Here is a 13,767-nt window from a genome sequence, read left to right as displayed (position 1 = left end):
GTGGATTCTTGGATAAAATGTCATTTCCTTTGGAAGAAGGAATGGGTGCTGGTGGGTGGCAAATGAGGACCACCACATTGTTCCTGTATTTCAGCTTCTCTGTCCAAAGCATTTTCTCCTGTGATCTTTTTTTAAGACTTTCTTTATTCATGAGAGACACAGAGAGAGGCAGCGACATAGAGGAAAAAGCAGGCTCCCATGGGGAACCTGATGCAGGACTCGATCCCAGGACCCCAGGATCACGACCTGAGCCGAAGGCAGATGCTCAACCACTGAGCCACCCAGGCATCCCTCCTGTGATCTTATAACAAACTCTAAGAGATCGAGCCGTTGACCTCATCCATGTCCCATACCTCGTGGTTTGTTTGCCAAGACAAACAGCCTAGTGTTGGGGTCCTCTTTATGTGATTCAAGAGCAACATTAGGTTAGCCACAGAGTATAATTTTTCAGAAAGCTGAGAACATCTTTTTTTCTTTTTTTTTTTTTTTTTTAACATTTAAGTCCTCTCCTTGTCCAGTGTGGGGTTGGAACTCACAACTCTGAAACTGGACATTTCCATGACTAACATTGACACACCAGATCAGTCTCCAGTCAGGCATTTTTCCAAGTGGACATGGAATTGTTCACAGCCCCTTACCCTTCCCACTGTCCAGCACTCAGTCCATATCTGTCACAGGAGATGGCATGCATCAGAATCAGTGCCTGGGATGCCCGGCTGGCTCAGGAGGCACACCACTCTTGATCTCAGGGTTGTGAGTTTCAGACCCCATGTTGGGTATGGAGACTACTTAAAAAAAAAAATCGGAGGTCCCTAAAAAACAGACCTGAGCCACCAAGAGGTGTGTTCTTGTCATTCATGCAGCTGAATTCCCAACATCCAACACCATGTCTGGCATCTAGCAGGCGCTCAATACAGGTTTGGGAATGAAGGAGGACAGGCAGGGACAAAATATTGTCTAGGAGCAGACCCAAAGCAAACACAAAAAATCCGTGCCTCTTCCTACTTATTGCTGAGTTAGAGTTTCCAAAGAAGTTTGGTCTAGTGTGGAACCTTGTTTTTTTTTGTTTGTTTGTTTGTTTTAAAAGATTTTATTTATTCATAGAGACAGAGGGAGAGAGGAGCAGAGACACAGGCAGAGGGAGAAGCAGGCTCCATACAGGAAGCCCGACGTGGGACTCGATCCCGGGTCTCCAGGATCACACCTGGCTGCAAGCGGCGCTAAACCACTGCGCCACCAGGGCTGCCCTGGAACCTTGTTTTTGTTAGTTTTTTGGGTGGTAGCAGTCGTGGGTGTGTATCTGCTGCAACCAGACCCACATGTGCTCTAGAGAGTGTCAGCAGATCTGATGGTGGGAGTGGCCACAGCATTTGGGTGGCACTGACTACACCAGATATGCAGGTATGCCTTCCTGGCCGGCACAGATTTTACACTGGACTGCACTGTTTCTGAGCACATACTTGGCATCATCAACCACTGGTGTGCAAGGAAACTCATGAAAACATCTGATGGGAGGTGGGGGGGTAGTTCTGAAGCTAGAGATTTTCTCCTGGCTCAGAGCAAACTGCAATAAAACTAGCAATAACCAGCTCTGGGAAGGGCAGGAAATGACACATCCCCACCCCAGCAGCTTTTGTTCAAAAAACTGGGTGACTTAATGATGTGATCGTGTATGCTGTGATCGTGTATGCTAAGTTTTTTTAAGCAAGGACTATTAGACAAAGCTAAAAACATTTCAGTAATTTTGTCTCAAGGCCAACAGATATTTAAAAGTAGATTGTAAGTTTCAGCATACCCCAAACATTCAGACTCAACGATCCTTTGTTCTGTCCAGGGGTTTCCTTCTAACAAAGCAAGAGTTTTATTTCTTTGCTGGGAGCCACAGACCCTTGTTTCCTCCCACAGCTTCTTACTGCTTAGTCCCAGCACTTCCTACCCCACCCCATCCCGCTCCCACAGCCGCTGACATCTTCCGCACCCAGTGACAGCCACCCATCACTGCTCCACACAGTCCTCCAATGCCCACCCATAGCCCTCCAACAACATCTGGCTCAGTGACTTCTACTCATTAGAATCATCTGTGATTTGATATAGATTCCTGGATCCTATCAGAATCTATCAAATCAGAATCTCCAGAGGTTAAGCTGAGAAAATGATGAACAGAACAGCTCTTGGCTGTTTCTGACCCAGAGCAGACATGTACTGGGGAGCCATGCACACTTCAGACTGGCCCTCACGGTTTCGCACATACTCGGGCCTGCCCTGTGTATGTCCTGACGTGTACTCTAACCCCAGCATGCTTCTCAACGCTCATCCCACCTATATCACTAATAGTCTTGACTCTCCTACTCTCCAATCCTGCACTGGAGTTGTCCTACATACAGGACTCTTGACTTTTTTGTTGTTCCAAGTCATGAGATTCTTTTTGAAAATCTTCATGGCCTAATTCTACTTACCCATTTAATCCAAATCTTTCTATGTTTTCTTAACATGGTTTTAGTTTGCTTATGAATTGCCCTGCCTTCCCAATCCACTGTATGCCCCTGGAAGCAGAAACCACATGCTAGGAGTCTTTGGCTATGGTCACTCACTCGTTAGCCTCAGGAAGCTAGCCCTCCCCAAGCTCCAACCATCTGGACAGTGAAGGGAAATAGGTTTGCAAGGCTCTCAGTAAGGGATGACTCACTTATACTGTTTGGCTGCATTTTCCTAAAGTCTAAAATCCATCCTACCCTCCAGGCCATGCTTGGTCCTATGCACCAGACAAGCAGCAAGCCAACTCTAGTCATCAAAGGACAACATTGCTTTCTGCAGACAGGAGCTAAGGTGGCTCTCACTTTCTTCATGGATGTGGGTGCAGTCTGGCCACACGGGAAGGGCACTGAGCCATAGGTAACCAGCAAACCCAGGAAGAACAGCAAGACCCGGTTCCAACTTTCCCTGAAAAGCACTTGTCAGAAATTGAGTAAAATACAAATACACTCGCTATTTTCCTCAATATTCTAATTTAGACTATACCTAATTATTTAACACAATTCTTAGTAGGAAGAAGAGAAAGACAAATTTAATTTGTGCAGCAAGAGAATTTAGAGATGTTTGAGGGCAAGGATGCCTGGGTGGCTCAGCAGTTGAGTGTCTGCCTTTGGCTTGGGGCGTGATCCTGGGGTCCTGGGATTGGGTCCTGTGTCGGGCTCCTTGCTGGGAGTCTGCTTCTCCCTCTACCTATATCTCTGCCTCTGTGTCTCTCATTAATAAAATCTTTAAAAAAAGAGAGAGAGAGAGAGATGTTTGAGGACAAGATGAGTGATCTCCTTCATCAAAGAACTCAGGTCTCCAACTACTTCCCTGTGTCGCTAAGGCCACAAGTCTCAGTTCCAGCTGAGCTAATGAATGCATGAAAATAGTTTTTTTTTTTTTTTAAGAAATTTTATTTATTTATGAGAGACACACAGAGAGAGAGGCAGAAACACAGGCAGAGGGAGAAGCAGGCTCCATGCAGGGAGCCTAATGTGGGACTTGATCCCGGGACTCCAAGATCACGCCCTGGGCCAGAGGCAGGCGCTAAACTGCTGAGCCACCCAGGGATCCCATGAAGATAGTTTGAACACAAACTTTAAAGATTTATTTTATCTTAGAGAGAGAGTACGTGCACATGATAGCATATGAGTGCTTGAGCAGGGTGCAGGGGCAGAGGGAGAGGGAGAGGGAGGATCCCAAGCAAACTCCCTGCTGAGATCATGACCAGAACCAAAATCAAGAGTCAAATGCTTAACTGAGTCACCCAGGAGCCCCTGAATACAAATCCAGGATGACTGGTATGCCTGGGTGGCTCAGTGGTTGAGCGTCTGCCTGCCTTTGGCTTGGGTTGTGATCCTGGGGTCCTGGGATCGAGTCCCACATTGGGCTCGCCACAGGGAGCCTGCTTCTCCCTCTGCCTATGTCTCTGCCTCTATGTGCCTCTCCTGAATAAATAAAATCTTTAAAAAAAACCAAAAACATAAACAAATCCAGGATGACTGCAAATCCGTTTTCAGTACTGAACCATCTCTTAAAGCTAAGTGCTTGTCAAAGTTAACACGGACTCCTAAAAAGGAAGACTGAATTTGTCACCCTTCTCAGGTAGTTTGGAAGTCTGGAAAAGCAGCAACACTACCAATTATTTGTTTCAGGAGATTCCTAAATGCATAGAACTGTTTGTTTTTTTTTTAATTTTTTTTTTAAGATCTATTTATTTATTCATTCAGAGAGAGCAAGAGAGAGGCAGAGACACAGGCAGAGGGAGAAGCAGGCTCCATGCAGGAAGTCCAATGTGGGACTCGATCCCGGGTCTCTAGGATCACACCCCGGGCTGCAGGCGGCGCTAAACCGCTGTGCCACCGGGGCTGCCCCATATAACTGTTTTTTAATGAAAATAAGTAATAAGCACTAGAAATGAGGAGGAATGGGCAGTCCCAGTGGCTTAGCAGTTTAGTGCCACCATCAGCCCAAGGTGTGATTCTGGAGACCTGGGATCGAGTCCCACATCGGGCTTCCTGCATGGAGCCTGCTTCTCCCTCTGCCTGTGTCTGCCTCTCTCTGTCTCTCATGAATAAATAAAATCTTTAAAAAAAAATTTTAAAAATGAGGAACTTCAGAAATCACCTCTCTTTGACCTCCTCAACTTGCCTCCTCTTCCATTTCTGTGCCCCCCACTGGACCCAGCCTTATAGGGTCTTTCCTTCTCTGAATTCCTTAACACTCCCAGTTTGAAGCAGAGAAATCTACTACCCTATGATCAACCTCTAGTTGCATATGCTGATTTTATCAAAGCTCAAGAACAGGGATACTTTCTATTCCTTCAAATCCTTTGGTCTTACATGGTGCTTTAGTGCACAGATGTGGCCCATGAATACTCTGATGGGAGTCCCAGTGGGTCACCTGACAGGGACTAGGTGAACAAAGGGAATGCTGCTCCGCCACGACCCGTTTCACATTTTTGAATCAGCATTTTCCAGAACATAAAATCTTATTGTATTTAAGTGTTCTTAAAATGACCTTTGTGCAACAATTCCAAGCATTTCCACCCACACACAGGTTAAGGAGAAACCCAACAATTTGTTTAAAAGTTCTGTATTGTGTCATATAAACTGTCTTCATATACAAGTGCATTAAGTGAAAGACTGCTCTCTTCCTTCTCCCGCCCCCAAACATCACAGTAGACCAATTCTTGCTAATATAGGAGAAGAATTAAACATATCCCCTCCTGAGTTCTAAACAGCTCATTCTAGACACTAGTTTCTAATTTTTTTAACTTAACAATCTGGCACAGGCATGAATAGTTCCAGTGCTTAAACTTGTCCCTGAATGTTTCTCTCTTCAAAGTTCCAGGCAGTAATTGATTTGAATGCCCTCAAATTGGATAAACCTGACTATTCGGAGCTTATAAATTACATACTCATCATCACTAAGAATAGAAGAACTGTTACCTACACATATTACACTCCCTCGAACTATGTAGCACCATGAATACAATTCTCAATACTAATGGGCTAATTAATCCAATGACCAAAAATATGACAGGGACAGTCTTAAAAACACAAATTTGCTATTTTTCTTATATGCAGTATAAATTCCCTTCTTATGACTCTTTCTTTCTGGCAAAGTTCTCTGCTGCCCTGAATGTCCTGAATAATTATACAGCTGTCAAGTTCTTGCTTGACAGCTAGTAATTCCCTAGGTCATTAGTATTGAGAAGCTAAGGCATTACACGTAAAAGGCTCTAAGCTAATTTAAATGTGGTGAAATACTGTTAAAATAGAATTGCACTCCATTTCTCTTCTATCATCATGCTTCTCTAAAGTGCTATGGTTCCTATCAGATTTCTGTCCTGCAATTGATTCAAATTCTGGGTCTTTCACTTTTGGAATGGCTTGAGTACCATAAAACATGATTTATTTGGTTTCAAAGGGGACCATGGCTTAGCTAAGAAAGCTGCAACCATCACCTTTCTTTAAACCTAGAGCAGATGCCACATTGAGTATGAGGACAAAACACAGCCACCCTGTCCCTCTGCCAGTAATGAAAGTGGCAAACAGCAAGTTAAGGTGCGCATTTTTTACAAGGTCCTGCAGTCACGTCCTTCAGGGTTTAAGATAGTCACAAACTCTGCAGCCGTGACATTTAATGTTCAATCTGCGCTACATTATTCTTAGCACTTTTACACTTCTCCACACACAGTAAGTTCATGTATCCAAATACTCTGATTCTAAAAAGAGAACTCACCACTAACACTTAAAGCTGTTCCTTCCCAGGACATTAGCTTCCCAGTTATGCACAATATCAGGGTGGTGTTCTCTTAGGCTAAGTTTTGCCAAGGCTCAGACAGCCCTGTGTGGTGAACTCACCAAGGTCCCTCTGAAGAAATCTTCAATGAGAAACTCAACACACAGGAATTCTAAAGCTTCACGCCTGGCTCATTGGCACAGAGAGGCCCCAGGTTTTCTCTGAGCACAGAGTCTAGTGATTGTCTGTGCTGAGGAGGCACATACATGATTTTACTCTAACTCCTGATGTCTCTCCTATATGGTAGTTAGCCTGATGAAGGACCTAAAAACATTTTGCCAGGCCTTGCTCTTCTAGAACACAGGAAAGCACCTCATGTAAAGGTACTAGTGTGCACATCTCTGGGGAAGAAAATACACGTGCACTGGCAATGGCTGGCCCAACCAAGGGTCTAAACAAGAGTTTAGTAATTCAGTAATGGTTTCCAAAGCATATACCTTGGAAGCTAAGGAAAGGCTAAATCCTGAAAGTGAGAACAAAGTAACTTCCTAGAAGAAACTTTCATACATGTCACTCGCTTCTGCCTGTCCTCACCTAGCCCAGTGCATTTGGGTCAAATGTGCAGGTCTTTGGAAAGCCAGGCTGGCCTGAGAACACGGTTCCAATACCGCTTCTCCCCAATGGAAGTCCCACCCACCCTCCTCCATGGCCTGGCTTCCCCAGTCTCATCAGTCCCTAATCTGCAACAGGCTACTAACTGACCTGCACCACTGATCTTACTACATGGTTTTCACTGTCCAAGAAGCACCTGTGAATAGAAGAGAGCGAGGCCCTTCCCTGGGAAGATCTCAGGGAATCCAAGCTGAAAAGGACATGGGAGTCATGCACAGCAGGAAATTTCCTCGTGTGAGCTTATCAAACACACATGGTAAATATATATTCCCCCAGGGTATATAAACAATTGACAATAATTAACTATTATCAGGAACAGAACCCAAAACATTGGTAGATCAAATTCTAATGTGACAATTTACAAGTAAACAGTGCTCAACTGGGTTAATAGGTCAGAATTAGCTAAAGGACAGTACTCTAAACAGCACGTCATTGAAAACGCCCCCTGGGTATATCCCCTTCATCAGTTACATTTAAAGGAACAGTCATCACAGGAGAAAGAGCAAGCACAGTGCTCACTAGAACAAGTCACCGGGTGGCTCTGCGTAAGTCCTGCAGTTCACAGGTGAACCCACACACCTTCCCTTCAAGTTACGGAATCCTTCTTCTTCCGGAATGGTGATTTTAGCCGCTTCCATACACTGGTTTTGGGTTTAGACTTTTTCTCCATGGCCAGCACCGCCTCTTTTTCTTTTCTACGTATCTCTCGTACAAGGGCATGGAATACATCATCAATATAGTAGCGGTATGCAGCAGACGTCTCAAAAAAGGGACAGCTGAATTCTCGGGCCAAAGCCAGTCCTTCTTCCTTGGTGACCTTTAAAAATGTAAACATGAGAAAACAGAGTGGTAACCACAGAAAATAGTCACAGCTGCCCCACACAGTGAAAAGTGAAGAGGCTATCTTAACAGAAATAAGAGTTCCTCAACTCTGGAGACGTCCAGAGTTCAGTTGGGAGACTGAATCCTAAGATCCTCTGCCTTTCTATAAAGTGATTCTATTTCTTTTTTTAAGATTTTATTTATTCATGAGAGACACACAGAGAGGGGCAGACACATAGGCAGAGGGAGTAGCAGGCTCCCTGTGGGGAGCCCGATGTGGAGCCCGATCGCAGGGCTTCGGGATTACAACCTGAGCCAAAGGCAGACACGACACTCAACCACCAAGCCAAGGCACCTCATGATTCTATTTCTAATCCATTTTTTTCTATCCATTTTAAAGATAACTCTTTGAAATAGGAAAAGTCAGACAGCAAATATGTAATTTTAATTTTCCTAAAGTATAAAAAAAATCCAAAACTGATATATCCAATTAGGGATGATCATAATTTCTCCTAGGACCGAATATTTAGACTTTCTCTAACTTTTTGCTACCATGGCAGCCTGGCAACGAATGTTTTACATATAAATTCCTAGATAGATTTTTCAAACAGCATTAAGTGAGAAGCACTGTGAACTTATCTACTGTCAAACTACTTCCAAAAAGTCTATACCACTCTGCTGCTTCCACCAGTGGTCACCATGTGCCTGTCCACTATTCCTTCAACTCTACACCAAACAGTGAGATTTTAAACACTGTTTCCAGTTTTAAGAGTACAGCTTACTCTAGAATCCTCCATAATTTCTCTTATTCTCCCCTTGCAGGTCTCCTTCATGATCCTCACCATCAGGAAGATTATCTTTTATTTTCTTTAATATTTTATTTATTTATTCATGAGAGATACAAAGAAAGAGGCAGAAACATAGGCAGAGGGAGAAGCAGGCTCCCTCACAGGGAGCCTGATGGGGAACTCGATCCCAGACCCCTGGATCACGCCCTGAGCCAAAGGCAGACACTCAACTGCTGAGCCACCCAGGCGTCCTAGAAAGATTATCTTGAAGTCTAACCTAGATTTGTCCTACTACAACACAGACTGATTATTTTCCAAGGTTTAAGAAATTGAACATTCTATGATCTTCCACTTAGTAAGTATGTACTCTAGGGGCTTAGCCGGTTAAGCGCCTACCTTCAGCTCAGGTCATGATCTCAGGGTCTTGAGATGGAGCCCCACATCAGGCTCTCTACTCGGCAGGAAGCCTACTTCTCCCTTTCCCTCTGCTGTTCCCCTTGCTCTGTCTCTCTCTCTCTCTAATAAATAAAATTTTTAATAAATAAGTAAGCACTCTATTTGTTTTCTAATTCTCATCCTGTGGTGTAAACTGATTTCTAAAATCCAGATTTTATCCAAATTAATTGCAAATTAGTATAGAGAAATTTCTAAAGTCAGAGAGAATTTAAAATTCTTATTCTAAAGCAAAAGAATCTATATACAGCAAAACAACCACAACCGATCTCCTGAGACCATGGACTGCATTTCTGCTCTCTCCTTACCTGCCTTAGCTGCTTTAGGTCAGACTTGTTTCCCACCAGAACCACAGGTGTATCATCAGTGCGTCGAACTCGGTAAATAAGCTGCTTAAATTCCCGAACTTCATGGAAACTTCGACGGTCAGTGATAGAATAACAGATGATAAACCCTTCTCCTGCCCTCATATACTGATCCCGCATGGCTGTAAACTCTGCCTACAAGGAAACAGGATCATTACTGATGCAACCTAGAGCTACATACACATTTGCTATTATTTCAGATTGAAGAAGAGATATGTATCAATTACCTGCTATCCTGAGTCAGAGGGCATGAAAAATTAAGAGAAATGAACTGGTGATCTTCTCTGCATAAGTCTTTCCCTCCCCTCTACTAGAGTGAAAACACCTTTATACACAGCATTCTAACAGCATTCTAAGATTTAATACCTGTCCAGCCGTATCCAAAATGTCCAGGTTGGCAGGCTCATCATCAATACGGATCCGGATTTTATAAGCATCTTCTACAGGAGGGAAGAAAAGTGTACCATAAACCCATAAACACAGGAATATGCAGTCTTATTTTTTTCTTTATTGGGTAATCTCTAAGCTCAACATGGGCTTGAATTCATGACCCCGAGATCAAGAGTTGAGTGCTCTACCAACTGAGCCTGCTGGGTACCCTGTAACTTTATTTTTAAAATCATCTTATGGAGAGGTAGATTACACACAGTTTAAGTGCCCAGATTTTCTCAGGAAGCATGCTCAATCCATTGAGGTACCTAAACTGGGTCTTCAATTCAGGTGTTTTGTGTTTTTTCACCTAAGTGACGACAGAAGCTTATTCATTGTTTATAAGACTCTACCTACAATTCTAAACTAAAAAAGGATTCTGTCTTTTTAAAAAATATTAGGCTCTGGGACACCTGGATGGCTCATTTGGTTAAGCATCTGACTCTTGATTTTGGCTCAGATCATGATCTCAGCGTTTTGAGACTGAGCCCCACACTGGGCTCTGCACTGGCATGGAACCTGCTTAAGATTCTCTCTTCCTCTCCCCACTCCCAAAAATTTGGGCTCAAAAAGTAACTTTACCATTTGTTAAATAGTTATTAGATACCAAGCATTATACTAAGTAATCTATCTACCTTAACTCATTCAACAGTGGCAATATTCCAATAGTGACAAATATATCAATCCACAGTATTAGCTCCACCATACAGATAAAGAAAATTAAACTCTAGATCATTAAATATCATTCCCATATTACATAGTTGATTACACTGCCAGAATGAAAACCAAGGGCTGCTCAACTCAAAAGCCTTATGTACTTAACCAAATTCTATGGTTCCTCATTTTAATACTGCACAGCAAAGAAAAATCATTTACTTTTTTCTAAACAATACATATTGTTATAAATTCTTCTTTATGAAAGTAAATTTATGTGTATTATCATAATAATCTTGGAAAACACAAGGAAGTTTAAAAAAAGAAAACCCACTCAGTATTTCCATCATTCAAACAATTGCTGCTTACATTGAAGTGTATTTCAATATTCTTAACCTCCTGCTCCTGACTCTTCTTCAAAGAGCCCACTAAACCAATGTTTTTCAAACTACAGGTCATGATCCATTAGGATTAGTGCGCTGTGAATAAACTTAATGGATTGGGACCAGCATTAAAACAAATAAAAATTTACAAGAAAAAAAATACAAGAGCATAGAACATGTAATGACATATAGTTTCCTGATATCAGTTACACATATATATATATATATGTATCCATATGTACATATACCCATAGACACACATACTTGCATATATATTGGCTACAATGTAGAGTTTTTCCTCTTAAGAGTTAGCAAAGTTTGAAACAAAACCCCCTTAAGAAAAGACCCTAAATTATAAACTTGATGAGAGCAATCTTTACATCTTTCCAACTCCCAGGGCCTAGTACAGGTCCTTGTCTCAAATGGGAACTGAAGACACATGTTTACTGTTGAATCAGATAATACTGTCAGGAGAACAGCTGATTGGGGGGTGGGAATCAACAAATTTAAAAAATTAGCTCTTTTATAGAACAAACATGAGTTTTACTTTAAAGAAAGGAAAAAATATTTGTGGAGTTCTAAGTAAATTATCCAGAGTCCTAAACTGAGTTTTAGAATTCCCTTGTGTAGGGATGCCTGGGTGGCTCAGCAGTTGAGCGGCTGCCTTTGGCTCAGGAAGAGGTCCTGGAGTCCCGGGGTTGAGTCTCACATCGGGCTCCCTGCATAGAGCCTGCTTCTCCCTCTGCCTGTGTGTCTGCCTCTCTCGGTGTTTCTCACGAATAAATAAATAAAATCTTAAAAAAAAAAAAAAAAAGAATTCCCTATGTAGTTTGAATCTCTGAACAATGCTGTACTTTAAGACCAGCAGTGCTTCTATTTTCCTCAAGCCACAGAAGCATCTACTATATAAAATGACTACATCCAAAGCTGGCTTGGCACAGAACTCTCACTGGCTTTGTGGAAACAGTGCAGCAGAGGCCTGGCCCAATGGAAATCCTTCCTAAAGACCCAAGATCGTGACACATGGTCACATTCTGAAACTACTAGTAACATGGCAGGCCTTCTGTGCCTTCTCCTCCCCTTCCCACCATTTTTATTTTATCCTGGGACATAAACCCTTAGAATGGAGCATGCTTCCTTCCTTATGGCTCAGGAATGACGGCAATGTTTTTAGTCTTCGTAGAGAACAGCGACTCTTTTTAATAGGGCAAAACAAATTTCTTTTTACTCTAACAGTGTTTTGCCAAAAACACAGCACTAAGTGCTACAAGACATGAAATAAGACCTTACTATGTAATAAACTTGAAGAATAAGGAAGTGGATGAGTCCAGGCTGCAGGTCTAAGTTGTCCCCATTCAGCAGGCTGGCTGGACTTGTTTTTCTGCTTCCTTTTGTGGAAGTTCAAACCAGCTGACTCATAGTTAATAGGGCCAGAGACCCTTAGAAAAGTGACAGCAAAAGCCTTGTTATGTGCCCTTTAAGCTTTCCCTTTCACCTGGCAATGCAGCCTGGCAACCACGAAATGGTAACGGACAAAAGTGTGGCAGGAATGTTCAACAAAAGACAGCAGATGCTTTAAGGACACACTGACTTAAGTGAGAAAAATATCTGCTCACCAAGTATTATGAAATTCTCGTTTAAAAATCTCATAAGGAGGGCAACCCTGGTGGCTCTGCGGTTTAGCGCCGCCTTCAGCCCAAGGTGTGTGATCCTGAAGACCCGGGATTGAGTCCCACACGGGGCTCCCTGCACGGAGCCTGCTTCTCCCTCTGCCTGTATCTCTGCCTCTCTCTCTGTGTTTCTCATGAATAAATAAATAATTTTTTTTTTTTTAATCTCGTAAGGAAACCAAAAAAGGCTCCAAAGCTAAGTAGTTAAAAACTGTTTCAAAAATTGACACTAAGACAGGCAGGCCTATACAGTTCTTTGGAAACTTCGGTGGTTATATGACTTACCGATGGTGGGGTCGTGGTCTTCTGGAAATCGGTGGCTGATGAACTGCATGGTCATGGCTTCAAAACAAGAAACGAAAGTTAGAGTCCGCAGAAACGTGACCCACGTTTGAAAGAACTGCGGCGTCAACACCGGAGACCACAGGGCCTGCCTCCCATCTGGTTCCGGTGGGGAGGTGGGAGCGAGCACTTCTGGTCAAGTGGAAGCACTAGGGCACCTACCACTTTTCCCCACGCCGCCGGCACCCAGCATCACCAGCTTGTACTCTCGGGAGAGGCTGGCGGGGCTGCCACAGCCGCTGCCCGCCGGGCGCGGCCCCGGGTCCATGATGCCTCGGGACGTGCACCTGGAGAGCGAGAAGGACGCGCTGTACCCCGGCCGCCTCCCGTACCCCCCGCCCCTCCCCGCGCGGCACTTCCGGGCCCCTTCCGCAGTCCGCGGCCCCCGCCCCGGCGCCTGGCCCCCGGCCCCTCCACCCTCCAGTCCCCGGCCCGACGTCCCCCAGCAGCTCCCTGTCCCGGCCCGACGCCCGCGACCCCTGCCCTCGGCCCCCGACCCCCGGCCCGGCACCTCACCTTCCCCGGGACAGCCCGGCCGGCGACACCGCACAGCGTTCCCAAGTAGTGCTGTTACAAGAAGAAAAACAAAAGCGGCCAAACAGCTTTAGGGTTCCTCAGACCAAGGCGTCAGCGCGGAAACCAGGGGCCGGGCCCTCAGGTCCCCAGCCCCTCCGCGCGCCCTCGCCCCCGCCCCTGCGGCGCCCAGACCCCAAGCTCGCCCTCCCACCCCGCGTGAGGTTCCAGCGCTGACCTGTGACCCCTCCCGTGGCAGGGGAAGATGGCGCCACCAAGGGGGGGCGGGGGCTCGTGACGCGCTCCTGGCCCCGCCCCGAGTTCGGCTTGCAAGTGTGCGCACGCGCGCGCGACGGAGGGTTCGGCCGTGGTGAGGGGACCGACACAGGGCGCCTCCTTCCGAAGATGTGTGCTG

General features: G+C 44.6%; 1 protein-coding gene across 1 annotated transcript; it reads right to left on the bottom strand.

Moving 5' to 3' along the window:
* Positions 1-4,986: 4,986 nt before the first annotated feature.
* Positions 4,987-13,682, bottom strand: RIT1 (Ras like without CAAX 1). Its single transcript, XM_038543071.1, has 7 exons — positions 13,591-13,682; positions 13,356-13,406; positions 13,002-13,126; positions 12,783-12,839; positions 9,728-9,801; positions 9,305-9,496; positions 4,987-7,750 (listed from the first exon to the last, which is right to left on the bottom strand). Exons 3-7 carry the CDS (start codon positions 13,105-13,107, stop codon positions 7,520-7,522), a joined length of 660 nt encoding a protein of 219 aa, XP_038398999.1. The 5' UTR covers positions 13,108-13,126; positions 13,356-13,406; positions 13,591-13,682; the 3' UTR covers positions 4,987-7,519.
* Between the last annotated feature and the right edge of the window lie 85 nt (positions 13,683-13,767).

Source organism: Canis lupus, chromosome 7, assembly GCF_011100685.1.
Source record: "Canis lupus familiaris isolate Mischka breed German Shepherd chromosome 7, alternate assembly UU_Cfam_GSD_1.0, whole genome shotgun sequence".
Taxonomy (NCBI): Eukaryota; Metazoa; Chordata; class Mammalia; order Carnivora; family Canidae; genus Canis; species Canis lupus.
Note: the sequence above shows the minus strand (reverse complement) of the source record. Positions and strands in the feature narration are given on the sequence as shown.